A 19,081-nucleotide genomic window follows, 5' to 3' on the forward strand; every position below is an offset into this window, starting at 1 on the left:
AGTGATGTGTAATGAGTCTTACTTTTGATATGAGTTCCTAAATATTACCTAATATTCTAAATTATATATTTTAAGTGTTAATAAAATTCTCCAATAACAGATGAACATAATCTAACTAACGTAAATCTATATAAAGTTTTTAATTAATGTATAGATGCGTTCAGCGTTGTCTGCCTGTCAGACATGACTCAGGGCTGGACTTTCACCTTTAGCTGCTTTCAGACGCCCTCTCGCATTGCGCATGCGTATTCAAACAAGCGATGTCAAACCGCAGAAGTGAAGCTTTTCGTGTGATAACTACCTCATGAACTGGTGAATGGACAGGTAAACAGACTCTCTACGCTGAGTTTATATTATAATATTTAAGTTAATCACTGGCGGTGAAGGCAACAAGTAGATTCTGGGTGTTAAATTAACTTTTAGAGTTGGTAAAAAGTAGCATGTTTGGCTAACAGCTTTAGCTGTAGTCAGTTGGCAGATCGTTGTCACACAGCGACGGTTGGGAGCCACCTGACAACCGCTCACATGATTTCAACTACTGCAACCGGAATAAAGACAGCAGGAAACAGGGTTTTTAATGTGTTTTGATTTGCAGGTCTGGTTCGGATCAGACGGTTGTCGCTGAAGGGTTTATTCAACAACAAAAAGCCTAAAAAAAGGCAACATGTTTGGCAAAAAGAAGAAGGCACCGATGCCCAAAGGACAGGGCGCTGCTGCGGCCAAACAGGTAACAACAACAACAACAACAACTTTAAAGCTAAAATTACGTTAAATACAACGGGGAGGTGATTTAAATGTTAAACCTGAAATTTGTGGGATTTTGTTTTTAGATGGGGTTATTTGTGGACTTGAACCCAGAGGAGATGATGGGTGCAGAGGAAAACCTGGACGACCCGGATCTGGAGGCTGAACTTGCTGCTATTACTGGAAATAAAGCAGCTGCTAGAGGAAAAGCCAAGCCAAAGGGGAAAAGTGAGTTCAGAGCTTAACAATTGGAGTTTTGTAAACACACACATTGATTTTGAATGGGCAATTTGTTACATTTTCTGTATATTTTTGCACCTTTTTCTAGGACTGTCACGATTACAAATTTAGCTGGGTGATAAATTGTCCCAGAAGTTATTGCTTTAAATGATAATATTGTTGCTTTGACACCATTTTCAACTAATATAATGCAAGAACATATTCTCAAAGATCAATTAACTTTAAATTCTGATGTACATTTAACACTGCGACTGGAAGACATTTTAAATATGCAAAATAAATAAAACAGAAACAACAAATACAATGAATTATAAAGTCTCTGTAAACAAAATTATCCTTCAAAATAAGGGCTAGTTGAGACCAAAGCACCAGACTGAAGACTTATTCAATTGTTGATAGAAAGAGAGAAATGATTGAGCTTGTTTTAATTTATTATGTGGTTAAGTAAGGTATTGCTTATTGTGACAAGCCTAGTTGCAATAAGTTTATTCAGGCATTAACATTTGTCCTAATTGATTTGTACGAACATTAACATTTGTCCTAATTGATTCTGATACAAGAAAAATAGTTTTAGCTATAGCAACAGTCAGATATTAGATTTTAGTATTGTTTTGATTTGCTTGAGCTGATTCTGATTCCTCTGAAGAAACTATAAAATAAGAAGGTGACTAAGGTAAGACTAAAGGTGACTTCACACTGTGTGCATGTGAATACAGTCACTGTAAAGCATGGTTTTACTATTCTAAAATGATATGAATATGGAAGTCACATTTTTAAGCTATCTTATATTAGCGATTATTGATGTCAGTGCACCTAGCAGAGAATGTGGGTCCTTACCTTAACTGATCTCCACAAGCTTGACATTTCTGAATCCATAACAGACCGACGCTGAGAACTAAAAGAAAGAAACAAAGCTGCTTTGCTTTAACATGTTAATTTCTTCCTGATATCTTGCGATCTAATGTGTCTTTGCAGCCGCAGTGAGCCACAGGCATGTTGCAGAAAACACAGTTTCCTTTCCAGTACTTTCTTTCATTTTCTGGCTTCCTCTAACCTAATTTTTAACATCTGACTAATTCCGAAATTGATTCTACCTTCAGTAAACACTTCCAACTTTATAAAGCTTATGAATGTCTGATTGGAGAAACGTTTGATCTTTGAGTTTCTGACAACTTGTTGACAGTCTGATTTATGTTTACTGACTGATTTGTTTGCGCATGTCTAGATTGTGTGTAATTGCTACTACAAGAAGTCACTTTAGCTAACAAAGTTCACATTAGGGCGATTTAATCTTAGAAAAGTCTGAGTGAGATATTATTATTGAGTATTGGAGTGATGATGTCAGGTGAGATTTATATATTTTCCCAACAAATCCTATGTTTTTGTTATTTTATATTTGCAATAGTTCAAACAAAATATGCATACAGATTGTTTATGATACAAAACCTTTAATGGGTTCAACTGTATAGCCTTACAGACATGATATAACCAAAGTAAACAAGCATGAACATCGCTATCCATTCTTCTTCTCTGTTTAATGGCTACCACTTTGGTAGGTAAGGTAATTTTATTTATATACCACATTTTCAGCAACAAGGCAATTCAAAGTGCTTTACATGAATTAAAAGAAAATACAAACAAAATAACAAACCAAAGGAAAGAAGAAGAAGAAAAAGAGCAAAAGAAGAAAAATAATCTAATGTTGATCTTAACTATGTAAACTAGGTGCTCCTGCTCAGTCTTGCTAAGTATCCTCTGTCTCGGTCTAGTTCCATTTCTGGGTTGGGAGAACAGGAGTCTAAGTATTTCTGGATTCTAAATTTGTAGTTATTCTAATTCTGATTCCATTTCTGGTCTGTATAATATTGGGGTGAGGAGGGAAGAGCATTATGTTTACATATCTTCAAGGAGATTGGAAATATGCAGCCCTTCCAAGGCGACACGGGGAAAGCCAGTTCATAAACAGAATGTCTTGGGTCGGGAAGATTATAAATTTCAATCTTCCCTAAAGTCTCTCTGATACATCTCAGTTCCCAATCATCCAAATTAGTTTGGTCGTTCCACTGAGCCGAAACTAGCGACTTCTCCAAGATCGATTCCATTCCGTTAGTGAGTTTTAGAGTCCTCGTCTCTGTCCACACCAACAGTCCGAGTGTTCACTAGTTCGGCCAAGTCTGTCACAAATTTGTCGATAATCCAGGAATCCACAAGCTCCAAACAGCAGAAATCCTGTTATGAATAAATCCAGGGTAAATCCCGCTGGGTGTGTCCCCGCAGGACAAGAAGGCTCACCTGTGCCCAGACTTCTCGTCGAAAATTTTATCAATTGCATTGAGAGATCGGTTGACCAGATCCATAATTTGTAGATTTGGGTGATGTGCAAAGAAAGGCTTCAAAAATATAGAAAACGACAGGACATGACAAAAACAGGGCAAGCAGGGCAGGCAAAGGCAGGGAGGGAGCAGAGGAAGAAAGCGTCCGCCTTCATCTCAACGATCATTTGCCTGCTTCTCTCCCACTCCTTGTTTGTTGCATCAGTTCTTTGCATTTCCCTCTTCACACAATTTCCACTTTCAGCTAAATGCTTTGATATTTGGCATAATAATGAGGAATGCACCGATGTAATAAGTTGTGGTGATATTTATGGTGGTATTATCTCTGATAACCGATATTTACTAATATTATATAGATTTATATAACATCGCTTGTTAATATCGACCCAGTTTTACATTTGAGACCAAAACTGATGTGTTTAAAAATGGCTAACATTGATTGATACTGATGTTACTGCAGATGTAGTATTTAGAGTATCCAGTATTTAGATGGGTTCCAGTGAGGAGATCATTAGGACTATCACCAAAAATCTTTATTTAAAATACATGTTTTAAATGACCCTGCAGCCATGGTAAATTTAATCACTTTTATTTGTTGTTTTATGGCCTAATTTGTTCAGTTCTTAGTACCTTTGTGTTTCTCTAAATCATTTTGCGATCAGGCTGCTAAACTAGCGATCACTAAAGGTGATTTGGAGGAAGACGCCTTCCATTTGTATTTATCGCCGGCCATGCAAGATCATGTCATCCAGGATGGATGTGAATGAAAGGTCTGAACAAAGCTTTAAACTCAACTTGGTGAACAAACAAGGTTTGCTTCCTAAAAGCATCACTGGAAAACAATGCAGTGATATCACTTTCAGTTTTATGACCTTCAAACAGGTGGGATATTTTCTTAGTAGTCTGTACTTTGATCTGTCCAGGTTGTATAGTAATAATAATGATCTCATTTCTTTTACTAATGCATCCCTGACCCATAAAAGACCTCCTGATGTTGGTAGAAGAAACCCGTCTGGGTCCCTTTTAAATTGGACTTGAACTGATCAAATATGATGGATATTCTGAACTGTTTTGGTCGAAGGAAATCTCAAATTAATCACAGATTAAAAGTTTCAATTCAGTGTTTTTGAATTGTTTACAGATTCCCTTGAGTCTGACTGAGATTCTGCAACTAATGACTAGTTTAGTAATCTATTAATCTAGAGATTAATTGGATTAAAAATGAGCACATTCTGCATATTTTTTTATTTAACCATTCAAGCGGTGAGGCTACAACTATGAGGAATTTTGGGGAGGACATATTTACAAAGACGTTTTCTGAAATTATAACATTATTATTGTCTCCATGATTCCTGCTGTTTAACACGTGAAAACCTGACTGCATGTCTGCACGTTGTAGGCCCTCTGCCCATGGAAGACATCGCAAAAATGGCTGACGAGTGCATGCGAGACATGGATGAGGATGATGACGACGACAACATTGAAGATGATGAAGATCTGTTGGTTGGTGCTGAACGTATTACTCCTCATGTCAGAGCAACTGATCATTTTCCAGTGGTCTCTTCATTTTTTCCAGAGCTCTATTAGTATTAGGGCCATAAAAATAAACAGTAAAGTCAAAAAGCTATGAGAATAAAGTCGTAGTTTTACCAGAATAAAGTTATGTTGCGAGAATAGTCGTACGAAAATGAAGTATAATATCATAACCTTATTCCCGTAATTTTATTTCTTTTATCTTCTTACTGTGGCCCTAATATTCCATTGAACCAGAAAAGTTATTTTCTTTTTAACTCAAAGCTACAGCTAGTTCACCCTGTAGAAGAGGAGCAGAGCTTCCTATAGGTTAGTAATGGTAAACATTAATTTAGCAGCATTAAATGATCGTTTGAGATCATCTAAGATCTCAGATGATCATGCCACTGCGCAGGTGGAAAACTTTCCATTCGTCTGGTTGTTGATCAGTGGGCGCTTTCTTTCTCCATCAGGCCGAGCTCCAGGAAGTGGTGGGCGACGAGGAAGTCGGGGATGCAGCAACTCCTTCCTCCACATCCTCCGCCTCTGCTGACTCTTCTCAAGTCGAAACAGTCGAGCCCCCAGCTGCACAGGTACGAAACAAACAAAACATTTTTTTCAGTTTTTAGTTGTTGAAACTAGAAGGAAGGAATTTCTGCCCTAATTTCCTGTAACGCGAGTGTTATGACTTATTTTGGAAACAGTCCAACTGGTAGTTGTTTCGGTTGGACGGCAGCTTTAAGTTCCTTGCCTGGCTTTAATGTTTTAAATGATTTGTGTTTTTCAAATTCTACACGGTCATTATTTTGGTGTGTATTTCCTTGGATTGTTGCTCCTGTGCAAACAGCAGAGGTTTGCAGCTCACAGTTTGCATATTGACTAATTTATTCGACTCTGGCTCTTTTGTTTGTTTGTTTACGTTGCCTGCTTGTTTATTTTTTGCATGTGGCTGAACCAGGAAGTGAAAGTCTCCACAGCGCCGCCCGGTAGCCTCCAGCATACTCTGGAGGAGCGAGCAGAGATGTACAAGACGGCGATAAAGAACGCAAAGTCTGCAGGAGAGACATCTAAAGCCAGAAGATACGATCGGGGTCTGAAGGTTGGTAAAAATGCACCATGATGATGAAGATGCAACTGATTTAAAGGCTCACTTACAGAGGATATGTCTGAATTAAAAAAAGACGCGTGTTTTTGTGAAAGATTTATTTAGAATTTTTTCCTGTCTGTTGAAAGGAAGTGAGATTTCAAATTAAAATATCCTATTTGTTCTAGAAGTTGATAATACTGACCTGAATTAATACATGTTCATTTCAACAGTAAAGAGCCTCCGTTTTATTTTGTGTTCAAAGCAGAGATTGGCAAGAATAGAAGAAGTTTTTTAAGTGATTAAAAAACGTTTTATTCTGCTTTCCTCTTGACAGACTCTGGAGTCGATGATAGCCGCTGTGAAAAAGGGAAAGCCTGTAAACGAATCGGAGATCCCGCCGCCTGTAGCTACCGGAGCCCCGACCGCCGCGCCTCGACCCGCTGTCCCTTCCAGACCCGCTCCCCCCGTCCCCTCGCGTTCCGAGCGGGAGACGGAGACGACCACGCTGCCGACTGCCTCGCCCGACGCAGTCACACCCAGCAGCGAAGAAGAGCAGTCTTCTTCTGCTGCTAGCGTACCGACTCTGAGCGACCGTCCATCGCCTGAGGAGACTCCTGCTAAGCTGTCAAAGCCCCAACCGACAGACTGTAAGTTTTACAGTTAATCATTTATTTTAATATAAAAAGAAGTTAAGTTTCAATAAACAAGAGCCAAAAAAAAATTCTATCCTGTTGGCCAATCCTACTGGCATCTCTTTTTATCATCTTGTTGGTACCAATGAGTTTAAATTCAAACTAGCTTAATCGCATGATAAATTAACAAAAGCTCAATGATTTCCAAGTGCATGATTCATTGTTTTCTCTTTTCTCTCTTTCTACAAGAAATATATATGGTAAAAGTCTTCATTTGTCTCAAGTAGACCTTTTTTTAAGGACAGTTTTATTTATAGAGACTCCATTGTTTCTTTTATTTGCTGTTCTGTTGCTTTGTTTATATATTTTGGAAATTTAAAATGTTAAATGTTCATTAGAATTTAAAGTTTATTTATTTTTGAGAATGTGTTGAAAATGATCCCAAAAGCAGAATTTATCATGACAAATACATGCATGTATGTTGTTCGATACATAAACTTTATTGATATAATTGTTTATAAGTTTGTTCTGTGTCAGAGACTCGTGCCTTTCATTGGTCTGAGTGGAACAGTTGACCTGCTGCCTGAATGAGGCTTTTCTCTCTGGTCACCGTTTCCTCCTCCGTTGCAGCCGTGAACGGGGCGACGAAGGCGATGCTTCTGGAGAGGCAGAAAGAATACAAGCTGGCAGCTCTGAGAGCGAAGAAGGACGGAGACATGGAGCAGGCGAAGCTTTACTTCAGGACCAGCAAGGTGAGTTCAGTCACCCTGACAAACGTGTAAAACATGTGTCCTCTGTGTAAAACATCACGCTTTGTTATCCAAGTGAAGTTTTGTTTTTTATAAAAAAGCAGCTAACGGCTTGGTGGACAGATCCTCAGAAAAACTGCAAATACAGTTTTTTTTAAATATATTTTATAGATCCTGTTTTGCATCTGCAGGTTTTATCTCATTTGTTTGAATGAAATTCAGTCAGGTTGTTGAGCAGAAAATGACTTTGAAACAATTGACAATGTTTTTGTCCTTATTTTCAGTGTTTCCCCTTAAACATTAACTGTTAAAGGCTCCTGCTGAAATCACATAATATATTGATTATTATGGTTTATTAAAGACTTAAGATTTATTTATTGCATTTTTATAGTCATAATTTTAGATTTATAAATGTTTTTTTTAAGTTCAAGTAAATATATTTAGGGCAGTCAAACATAAAGTTTCATTTTGATCATGTCTGCTATTACAGCTGGGTGTTTATTAAAAGGATGAACAGAGTGGTGGGAGATTGAACCAGAAACCCCCAGAATTCACCAGAAGTTTACATTTTAATGTGGCTGCTGCTCAGCATTTTGTCTCTTTTTGCTGTCTTGTTTTTCATAACCTTCATAAAGACTTTAACAAAATCCGTGTTTACACTCGCGGCCTTTACCTCACGCAGGCTGCTCAAACCCAGGCAGTGACTTAAATATACGTTATGTTGTTGTGCAAAAGCCTCAGCGTGTTGTTGGCTGCTGCAGATTCTGCTGAGCAGCGCTGTCCTCAGTTTGGACGGACTCTGGAAGACCAGGAAGCTGCTTTCATCTTGCATTTTATCACCACTTAAAACTCACCGGACAGGTTCAGTAAGAAAAACGTTTTAACATTTCATACCTCCACTTCCCATTATGAAACGCAACAATGTTATCTGTTCTGGTCAAAACAACATTCTTAGTAGTAAAAATTCAAACTAAGGGTATTAATAGTTATCATTTGTGTTAGAAATTCACTCTTAGAGATCTAGAATTACAACAACCAGAACGTCAATTTGAAGAATAGTGTTCTAGATTGCTTATATGTTGACTGTTGATAGGACGAATGTCATTTTTTAAATCTTATTTATACTCTTAATATCAAAATAATGTAAAATAAATACAAAGAAATAAATAAAAGCACCCAAACTAAAAACAATATTAAGTAGTAAACTGTATCTACTATAAGAAAGGGGATCATCAGACTGGTTTTATCAAGTTTGGATGCTAAAAATGAAACCAGATCTTCTGAGTTTCACATATTCTACCAAACTACCACCATAAACTAGATTTGGTTGAGAAAAGCTGTTATTTTTTCCATTTTATTTATGTCAAATGTTATCTAAGGTTGGTTTGTTTGTGAGTGAGGAAGTATATCACTCTAGAAATCAGAAATGCAATTTTTTTTTTTTACGAGGAAGAATAGATTTATTGATTTAAAAAGGAAAAGAAAAGCCTATTAAATGTGAAAATGGCTTGCCATAGAGCCAACACTCTGGCATCTTATCTAGGGTTTACTTTAAACTGTAGGGTTGCATAATATTTAGTGGTATGAAACCATAACTTGTTCCTGAAGCCAGAACCAGCTCATGCCTAGTATAACAGATTCAGACACCAAAACAGAAAGCAGAGCAAACGACATGGACAGAAATGTAGATTTAGATAATATAAATAAGATTTATAAACTGTAATTTGTGTTATTGGAATACAAGGTTCAGGTCTGTTCTGGAGGAAGGTAACCTTATGTGATTTCTGTTGTAATCAATATGTCAAAAATAATATACTGTTAGGAGAAACACTGTAAAGTTTGTCACTTTAGCTACTTAATTAAACTGTTTTCCTCAATCAGACATTTAAGACGTTTGCGTTCTGTTTGTCGGAGCGAGTTGCTGCCATATTTCCCTCAGAGGAATGTGAAGTGAAATATGCCAACAATGCCAGAGCTGACACAAGAGCATCATTATTTGGGTTTGTTTTTGTGCAGAACTTCGATGCAGTGATCGAGGCGTTGGAGAAAGGACAAGCAGTCGACCTCAGCGGCCTTCCTTCACCGCCTGGAAAAGGTCAGGAATGCTGGAAATGAGTCGGGTTTTAATAGGGGAGAAGATCTGAGTCCTATGGAAGAATATTGCTGTCACAGAGGAAAATAATAGACATCATCACCTTATAATGTGATAATTATATTGGAGAATCGTGATGCGTATGTAAATGCGATGAATTTATTTCAGATGGTGTATTGTCCCAGTTGATCTTTCCTCCAATAACATCCTTAGCAGACAAAATTCATATCCAGATTCACTTTATTTTTTACAAAAAAGAAAACAAAATGTTACTTTTACAAACCAATAATTTACCAAAAAAGGAATGGAGTCCTCTGCATGTCGTGTTGACAATTAGTAGCAAGTCACTGCGTCACGTTTTCTTTTATATACTGGGCGTAAATTTAAGGTTTAGCATGTTATATTGATAATTTAACTGCTAAAACCAATGCTAGTCATTGTCAGCGAGCAGCTTTCTGCTCTCTATCAGGAAGATGGAGGCGTGACGACGCTGCAATGAGGTCAATTATAGCCAAGACTTAAACCTGCCTATAATTGAGAAATAAGACTGTTATTTCTCTCTTAAAGAGTTTAAGAAGTGTTTTAATACCCCCAAAACTTTAACTTTCTGTTTAATTGGACTGAAGTCGTTTGAAACTAAATGTTCAATCAACCCTGATTTTCTTATTAAGGCAACTTTCACAAGGTTTATTATATCAAACCTGGCTTTTCCTGGACTCAGGATTATAACTAACTGGATGTAAATGGTTTGTGTTGTGAAATAACATTGAATTTACACGACTAAACTATTTTTGGTGTGGGAAATTTCACCAAATCACAAATGTGTAATCTGTGTTTTAGTGCCTGGGATGAAATATTCAGCTCTTGTGTTTCAGGTGCAGGACAAATCTCTGCTGCAGTGAGCAAACCTTCAACTGAGCAAAACCTGCAGGCCGCCCAGACTGTTACTGCAGCATCTGGTAGTTACCCATTAAATGTTTAATTTCCAGTTTGTTTTTTGTTGTGTTGTTACTAAGTTCCTTTCGTTCTCTTTCCAGTTAACGTTTCTTTGAGATGTTTTGTTTGTCTCATGGAAAGTGACTTTAAAGAAGGACAAAACGTTAACAAGGCCTCAGTGAATCTGGGAGGAAATCAAAAGCTGTTGTAAAAGTTACTTTAAACTCAGAAACATTTCTTTTTGAGTTTAAAGTCTGCATGTCTAGATGGTGGATTTTAATTACCTGTGGGAATGAAAGTGATGGTAACACCTGATTTAGAGGGCCGACCCACAGTAACAGTTTCTAAACTGTATGGGAAAGTTTAGAATTTGATTTAAATATTTTCTATTCAAATATTTTGTATCGCCAAACTTTATTTCACATCTTTTTGTCAACAAGTTCGTCCTTCCAACCATCCACCCATCAGTCCGTCCATTTGTTTGTACGCCTGTCCATCTGTCTGAGCAAATCTTCATCCATCTATTATTTATCCATTGATTATTAAATTATAACCAATGTTTATCAATCTATCCAGGTGTCTTTCTTCTATATATCCGTCCATCTGTTTAAATTCCTCGCAGACTTTTTTGACCTGCATCTACACTTCCTTATCTTAAAGGAGTGAGCGATAAAAGAAAAGACTCTTTATGTTTGACTTTGGAAAACACGCAGGAACCTTGAGTTGTTATTCTACCAAGAGTCTCTTTGTCATGAGGTAGAAACTGAAGAATTAAAACTGTTTCAGGCCCTGCTGGCCCTTCGGCTCCCAAAGACGTCCTGGAGGCTCTGGAGCAAAGACGAGTGAAATATGTGGAGGCATCGAATCAGGCCAAGGCCAGCGGAGATGACCGCAAGGCCCGGATGCACGACCGCATCGCGAAGGTATGAGGGAACGGCTTTTACTGTCTCTACAGACTGCATGTTTTCAATGCTGCCACACAGCAGGTGGATTATTTTTCACTCCTTTACTGGTGCCTTAAAAACACAAAATGTTGCTGTATTTCGGTTAGTTTCTCATGCAGATATCTTAATTCTCTTGAAATACATCAAAACTAACTTACAAGTAACTTTAAAGAAACTTGTTTTAAGCCAATACTTTCTGAAAGTTGATAAAGAAATACTAGTTCACTTATAACATGGAATAATGTCTTGTTGTCAGTAAAATAATCTGCCATAAATAGCGATTTTTCATTGATATTAAGGAATTATTTACTTAAAACAAACTCATGTATCTTCCTGAAAAGTTACTTCTAAGTACATTTCGGCTTATTTCAAGTCAAGTGATTTTGTTACCATTTACAGTTTATTTTTACTTTTATTTTGCACATACATTTCAGATCCTCACAGGTTTTATTGTATGAGAAATAGAGGACACAGAGTAATGTCCTCCCTAATTTAACTCGTACATTATGTGGAAAGTTGAGCTTAATTTTGCAGTTGGTCAGTCAGTTTACCGTCAGACATGTGGAATCAGAGCTTGAGTGATTTCAGGAAGTAGGATAGAAAATCTGTTTGTTCTCTTTGTAAATCACAACTTATTGTAACTAAAACCGTCTTAATGTTTCTCTGCTACAGCAATACCAGAGCGCCATCCGGGCTCACAAAGCCGGGAAACCAGTCGACTTCGACGAGCTTCCAGTTCCGCCCGGTTGGTACCATGCTGCTAATTTTATTTCATTTTATGGGTTTATGTGCCGCTCAGCTCAGTAGTCATTGAGCGGCTGAGCTCAATGACTACTGAGCTCAGTCGTCATTCACCTAGAAGCTGATTTGTGTCAGCTTCTAGGTATCATAGGTCTATAAAATTCACCAGAAGGTGGTGAGATTCGAGCAGGAGTTTCATTAGCTGAATATTTTTCATGTTTCATGGTTTATTTTGAAGATGGTGAAAAATCTGAAGGCTGTCTGTGATTTTAACGCTGTGAAAACAAAATCTGACCAGACAAAACTAACTCTCTGCTTTCGTTTCAGCAAGAAACAAGAGCAAAAGTGCAAGTTCCACTAGCAGATTATTACATTTATCCAATATAAATGTAATAATGTGAATTATTACGTTTATATTAGATAAATTTAACCTGTAAATTGCTGCTTTTTCAATCAGGATTTTTCATCCTGGTTAAAAACGCTAAGTGTCGGCTCCATGTTCCAGGTTTTCCTCCGATCCCGGGCCAGAAAGTGGCAGGCGATGAACAGGGGCTTGTCGCTACGCTGGAGGCAGCCAGCAAACTCGCTTCCACTGATGTTGCTGATGAAGATGATGATGAGAAGGAGGAAGAGGTGAGTTTTCTGGGTTTTTTGGGTTTTTTTTACAGTAGATTTTTTGTCTCCTGACTTAACGAATCTCTCGGTCAAAGGTCGGTGTTTTAGAAAAGCCGAAGAAGCCGACGTTGGACGTCCCGTCAGCCGGTCCGGAGAAGAAACACTCACCGTCTGCTTCACCTGACAGAAAGTCTCCAGAGGAAAACCTCTCACCTGCAGGTTTGTCTCTGAATCAGCATCGTTTACAGACTGCCTGGATTAAAGTCCAAATAAACAAAACGTTCCCGAGCTCATGATGACATAAATAATATTTGACAAAAAGTTTGGACACCCCTGTAATGGTCTTCTTTAGTTCATTTTTTTGTTTTTATTTCCAAAGTGTGGTGCTGGAAAAGTTTAGCCTTGAAAAGAGCTTGAGTTGTTTTGAGGGAAAAGTGTGTGAATCCTGCGTGTCGCTCCTGTTTGGGTTGATTTCTGTGTGTCCTCTCCAGCCGCTCAGCTGCTGGAGCTTTTGGACAGCAGGAAGAAACAGTTCATGAAGGCGGCTCTGCAGGCCAAGCAGAAGAACGACATGGACCAAGCGAAGGTTTTCCTCCGCACCGCGAAGGGCTTGGACCCCATGATCGAAGCGGCGCGCAGCGGCAAAACGGTGGACATCAGCACGGTGAGCAGTTTACATCTCCACCTTCAGGAAGTTTTCACACCTGGTGGACTCAGTTCGACTGAGGAGGAAAGTACAACAGCTGCTATATTTTCAGCCGGTGGGATTTGCATTCGCACTGCACTGAGTCAAACGATCCAAACTGGTTTAAAAGCTGTTCCCCTCCTGGCCTGTGGGGGCGCTGCACCAATTACTACTGAAGGAACTGACACGAAACCCGTTGAAGAAGACTTGAGTTCAACTTTCTTCTTCATAGAATGGAAACAGAAATATTTTAGCAGTTGAAGAATTAGTTTGGACATCGCCAAAGGGTGTAAAATTACTTTAAATTCTGCTTTTCCTCGATCTCCGGATCGGCTTTACTTGACACGCAGACCCGTTGCCGTGGCAATCGACACAACACCTCCGCTAACCCACAGAGCAGAGGGTGATATATTGACCAGAATGCCCTGCGCTGTCGTCCACTTCCTGTTTTTGGATTGGATTTGTTTGCATTCACACTGCATTCAAACGGCACCAGAGTTCACTTCAACCGAACCGAGGCTTTTTTTTAGTTCGTATCAGAGTCCGATTAGCTTTCACTCGTCTCCAAATGAACCGGACCCTCCAGATCAGTGAACTAGTTTGATTAAAGCGAACTGAACAGGGCTGGTGTGAGTGAATCCTTAACGATGTGTTTTTCCCCCCAAACCGTAAACTGTAACAGAGGTTTGTTGTTCTGTTGAAGCTGCCGTCGCCCCCTGGTGACGAGGAGGACGACTTCATCCTGGTTCACCACAGCGACGTTCAGGTTTCAGAGAAAGCTGGCCCGGTTTACACACAACTGTGCAACATCCTGAAGGAGCAGCATGAGGTGAAACTCTGAGAGTCAAACCCTGACTCTGGTTTCTTCAGTTTTCTTTCTCCAACCGCTGTGATTTCCATTTATCCTCCCAGAAATGCTTGACGTACTCCAAGCAGTTCACTCACCTGGGGAACGTCTCTGAAACCACAAAGTGAGCCTCCTCTGTTGGTTCCTGAAGTTTACCACTGCACTGATTTGTTTTTGGAGCTCAGGATTGTGGTTAAATGCTCTGATTTCCTGGAGGATTACACCGATGTGACGTGTTTGTGTGTTTGAGGTTTGAGAAACTGGCAGAAAGCTGCAAGAAGAGCCTGGACGTCCTGAAGCTGGCTCAGTCCAGAGGCCTTCCTCCCCCCCAGCATCACTTCGAGGAGAAATCCTTCCACACTGTGAGGTGGGAACGTTGCTCATCTAGTCCTGACCAGGTGTCAGTCCTCAAGTGTTCACAGCTTTTCTCTTTTTCTAGAATATTTCCAGAGCTGAGCAGCACAGACATGGTGGTTATCATCGTGAAAGGGATGAACCTTCCTGCTCCCAGTGGTAAAAACATTCAGACGCACTAAACAAAGACAGAATTGGATAAACCAAAGCATTTAGCTGAATGTTTACTGAAAAGTCGGATTCAATATGACTTTTTTTATGTTTACTTTTATTACTAAATATGATTTTAGAAGGAAAAACTATAATATTCTTTATGGTTGTTTTATCTTCCACAGGAATTCAACCAAATGATCTGGATGCTTATATCAAGTTTGATTTTCCGTACCCCAGCTCAGTAAGTTTGTTTAAATTAATATTAGATTTAGAACATGTGGCCAGGAAAGAGGATCAGGGACACTAAAAAAACAAAACTTACTTTTTCTGTCTGAATTTTAACCTTTTTCTCAGAATTTTGACTTTTTTTGTCCAAATTTTGACTTTTTTTCAGAATTTTGACTTTTTTTCTCAGAATTCTTTTTCTCACAATTTTGACCTTAATTTCAGTGGATTGAAGTCAAAAAAGAGAAAAAAAGTGAGAATTGTTTTTCAGTGGTCCTAATTGTCCTCTGTTCATGACATTTATGATAAAATCTGTTTCATGCTTCATTAAAATCTTTTTTCTTTAATAAATCTGTTTCCTTATTAAAAAAACTGATTCATTAAATTCATTAAAAGTTTTTTTCTTCATTAAATCAGTTTTCTGCCTCCTCTCCTGCAGGAGCAGCCGCAGAAACACAAAACAAACGTCATCAAAAACACTAACTCACCAGGTAAATCATGAATCTGATGTCGAGACGCTTTCACTGCTGTTTATGAATATTTTGGAACGTTGTCCAGTGAAATCTCTAAATATAAATTTAATTTCTCCAGACGGACAAACTGTACCTTAAAACAAGAATTAAAATAAATTATTCCAACACTCAACTTTTACTGAAACCATCGCTAGACGCCATTCATTCGTTAAATAGTGTTGTTGTTGTTTTCCAGTTGGTTCCTGATTATGGATTTTTTCCCCCAGATTTTGCTGCTCATGTCGTGTTTTTTCTTCCCAGAATACAACCAGAGCTTCACGCTGTCGATCAACCGGAACCACCGCGGCTTCAGGAGACTCGTGGCGTCGAAAGGCCTCAAACTGGAGCTGCTGCACAAAGGGTGAGGCTCCGTCTCATTTAAAAATGATTCACGTTTACCAAACGACAGAGAGACGTTCCTTTCTTTGGTCTCAGGGGTTTCCTGCGGAGCGACAAGCCCGTCGGGTCGGCGCTCATAAAGCTGGACAAACTGGAGTCACAGAGCGAAATCAGGGAAATTGTAGAGGTAAGAAAACAGAGAAACTCTGCAGAAATGTTCAGCCTGATCCTATTGGTAAATTATTGGTTTGTAAAAGAGTGTTTTATTTTGTTTTGTCTTTTGTAATGTCAATTTGACCAAACTAAAGTTAATCTGAAAAACAAAGTTAGCTGGCCTTTCCTCTGCTGTCGCACAGCGTTTCTGATTTAACTGTAACTTATAGGAAGTTTTTAAATACTTTAATGTAAACACCATGTTTGTTTCACCAAATCTGAACTCTACACACTAAAAAAAGAGAACGTAGCTCCAACTTAAAAAAATGTGTGTTAAGTCATCACGTGTAATCAAATTAAGTTTGTATAAACTTAATAAATTTACTTGAATAAACTTAATTTGGTTACCTGTGACGGGGCTTAAAGCGCTCTGGCCGGGGGCCGGCTTTTGACCAAACGGTCCACCTCAACCAATCTTTATGGTCCGCCTCAACCAAACTGTAGATAATAGACAAAGATGTCTGCCAAACAGAATTCTAGCTCCCGTGTTCTTGACCAATGACTGTAAAACAGTTTGTAATAAAGAAGCGCATGCATTCGGTTCGTCGGTTAAATCAAATGCGATATGAAAGAAGGTGGAGTTTGTCTTACCCAGTGATGTTTTATTGAGGATTTTTGTACATATGTTTTGGCAGTTCTGTGATCATGTCAAAGCAGCCACTTCTATTAAAAAGTGTTTTATTTCCGTTTGAAAGCTGCCCGCTTACATGGAAGGACGACAGAAAATCGCTCTTATAAACATGTAATTACTAAAATCACGACACCCTCACTTTGTATCCCTCTGAAAAATGAACCCATTTAAATAAAGAAATCCCTCCATGGGTGATACCTCGATAGAGGGCGTTCATTTTATAGCGTTAACACAGAGCTGTAAGTGGTCCGGTATGAAACAGGGGTGATAGAACAACACATCACTTTTAAATTTCAATAATCAGAATGCAGAAATTGTTTCCGTTGTTTTAAAAGGTTTATGTCAGYCTGCCTTTTCCCCATCGATATGTTTCCCGACCGCTGCGCACCAAAGGGGGTTAAAAAAAAAGACGCGCACATTGCAAAAAACTCTGAAACAGGAGAAGCGGGACATAAAACGGAGCAACGAACTAGATGTGAATTATGGCATAAAAACAGAGAATYTGATGCTGAACAGWGAAAAATCAACACATGATGTGAAACACATGACGATTAGACGGCGCAGCAGGTGATGAGTGAAGATTACTGATGGTCAATAAACAATAAAATAAATTTAGCAACAGGAAATAAACTAAAGTGGACATAGCAATAAACCAAGAGGATAATACTAATCAAGTGAAACTAAATGGAAATGAATGAAGAACAAAATGCAAGAATAAACTAAGAAACTAAATTAAATACAGAGGAATAAACTGGTATGGCAAGACCTTTCGATCAATAATTAATGCAGAGGACTTTATGGCAAGAATAAACAGACACTATTTCCAGATAAAAGGTAAAATAATATTGTTGAAGTGCCATGGGTTTGTTGAGACCATATCTAATACTGATAATAAATATATCTTACAGACCATAACAGTAAAGAACTTATCACTTATTTATGTTTTTAATTAGATTTGATATATTTATTTCTTCAACATTATTTTTCATGTCAGTGTTAATGTCATGAGGCTGATGACTCCATGACACTTTCAATTTGACTCATTAGAATTTGATTAAGAACCAGATTTGTTCTTTGTCATTTCTGTCCAGTAAAACTATTAATCTATAATCAATAGACAGGTCTATATAAAGATATAATCCATGTTTCTGTCTCATATTTGTATGTTATTAAAAGGATCTGGAACTTTTGTTTTTCCACTGAAAGCTCTGGTTTGYACAATAAATGCCATGTGGGTGAAGTTTTATGGATGATGCTCTGATGTCCCATTCTCCTGAATGCATCACAGAGCTGCACCACCAGAAACTGACAGAAGCACTAAAGAGAAGAAGAGTTATGATTAATGTAGTTACAGTTCTATCCATGTTTTAATGTTGCAGAGAGTTCAAAGTTTAAACTGGCATGTTGAACATCTTTTATCTGGTGGAATATTTAACAACTAGAAAATGGCAAAGAATAAGAATATTTTTCCACTCTGATTGGCTGCACCGAGTTGCACCGATTTTAACTTGAATGTTCATTGCATTTTTCATAGACGCCTGTGAAAATAATTTCTATTCCCATGACTTTTTTGTTCTCTGGGAAATGATCCTGATGATAAATACAGAAACGAGCATAAAAATCAAAACATCTACAATAGTGACAGTAATATTCATAATAAAATAATGGTCAGTGCAAAGTAGCCTGCAAATTCTTTATTGGGGGGCGGTGAGGGACCTGGATGAAGGCTGGGAGGGCTCTGGCCCAAAAAAGGTTGAGAAACACTGCGCTAGTAATGGTAATGTTGCATGTTCTAAATTACTTGCTAAAACATTGACTGAAAGACTCTTATTTAATGTTGAGGGATTGTTGCCTGTAAGACAAACCTTTAGGGCACAGACATTTTACATTTTGTTTTGAGTTGAAATGTACTGAAGTCTTATTTGAGTGTTTAGCTTGTTAATTGTATTGTTAGAAACAATTGTTGCACTATTCAGACACTTTTTATTAAACTGTGTCAATAGCAACGCTATAGTTAATTTATATCATCACTACAAGTTTCAGGATTTTTTTTTTACTTTAAGCCCTGCTGTGAATAGTTAACTCAATATGTAGGTCAAAGAGCTAAACTAATAATAAATAACAAAAAATAATTGCCACTTCTCGTTTTTTTTTTTGTTTTGTCCTGGCAGGTGATGGACGGCCGTAAACACACAGGAGGTCGAGTCGAGGTCAAAGTTCGCCTGCGGGAGCCTCTGAGTGGCCAGGATGTTCAGACGAGCACCGARCGCTGGCTGGTCATCGACTCCTCAAAGGTAAAACTTTAACACTAAACAAAATGTCACAAAAAGTATTTTAGTTGTTTCTTTTCTAAATTTAATCTTTCACATGTTTGTTGAAATGTTTTCTAATTTTCTCCATTTTTTAGGGTCTTTAGATTTATATCCAATTCAAAAGAGTTTCTCTTGAAGGTATGTTTTTTTACATTTGTTTTTTGTGATTTAAATAATTTATTTAA

The 19,081-nt window shown here is 38.1% G+C and overlaps 1 protein-coding gene across 1 annotated transcript in view; it reads left to right on the top strand.

The window, feature by feature from the left end:
* The first annotated feature begins 212 nt into the window (after positions 1-212).
* cc2d1b (coiled-coil and C2 domain containing 1B) overlaps positions 213-19,081 on the top strand; it is a 20,634-nt gene continuing 1,765 nt past the window's right edge. The window contains exons 1-25 of the mRNA XM_008434613.2: positions 213-324; positions 596-727; positions 831-972; positions 4,717-4,820; positions 5,303-5,422; positions 5,788-5,928; positions 6,251-6,563; positions 7,179-7,300; positions 9,314-9,392; positions 10,265-10,348; positions 11,112-11,248; positions 11,942-12,014; positions 12,516-12,643; positions 12,721-12,844; positions 13,117-13,289; positions 14,014-14,139; positions 14,223-14,281; positions 14,408-14,524; positions 14,597-14,670; positions 14,847-14,905; positions 15,329-15,380; positions 15,663-15,762; positions 15,837-15,927; positions 18,756-18,878; positions 18,992-19,034. Coding sequence (XP_008432835.1) covers positions 665-727; positions 831-972; positions 4,717-4,820; positions 5,303-5,422; positions 5,788-5,928; positions 6,251-6,563; positions 7,179-7,300; positions 9,314-9,392; positions 10,265-10,348; positions 11,112-11,248; positions 11,942-12,014; positions 12,516-12,643; positions 12,721-12,844; positions 13,117-13,289; positions 14,014-14,139; positions 14,223-14,281; positions 14,408-14,524; positions 14,597-14,670; positions 14,847-14,905; positions 15,329-15,380; positions 15,663-15,762; positions 15,837-15,927; positions 18,756-18,878; positions 18,992-19,000 — 2,613 coding nt within the window. The 5' untranslated portion in view covers positions 213-324; positions 596-664 and the 3' untranslated portion in view covers positions 19,001-19,034. The remainder of the gene's footprint in view (positions 325-595; positions 728-830; positions 973-4,716; positions 4,821-5,302; positions 5,423-5,787; positions 5,929-6,250; positions 6,564-7,178; positions 7,301-9,313; positions 9,393-10,264; positions 10,349-11,111; positions 11,249-11,941; positions 12,015-12,515; positions 12,644-12,720; positions 12,845-13,116; positions 13,290-14,013; positions 14,140-14,222; positions 14,282-14,407; positions 14,525-14,596; positions 14,671-14,846; positions 14,906-15,328; positions 15,381-15,662; positions 15,763-15,836; positions 15,928-18,755; positions 18,879-18,991; positions 19,035-19,081) is intronic.

The sequence above is a fragment of the Poecilia reticulata genome, linkage group LG17, assembly GCF_000633615.1.
Source record: "Poecilia reticulata strain Guanapo linkage group LG17, Guppy_female_1.0+MT, whole genome shotgun sequence".
NCBI classification, from domain to species: domain Eukaryota; kingdom Metazoa; phylum Chordata; class Actinopteri; order Cyprinodontiformes; family Poeciliidae; genus Poecilia; species Poecilia reticulata.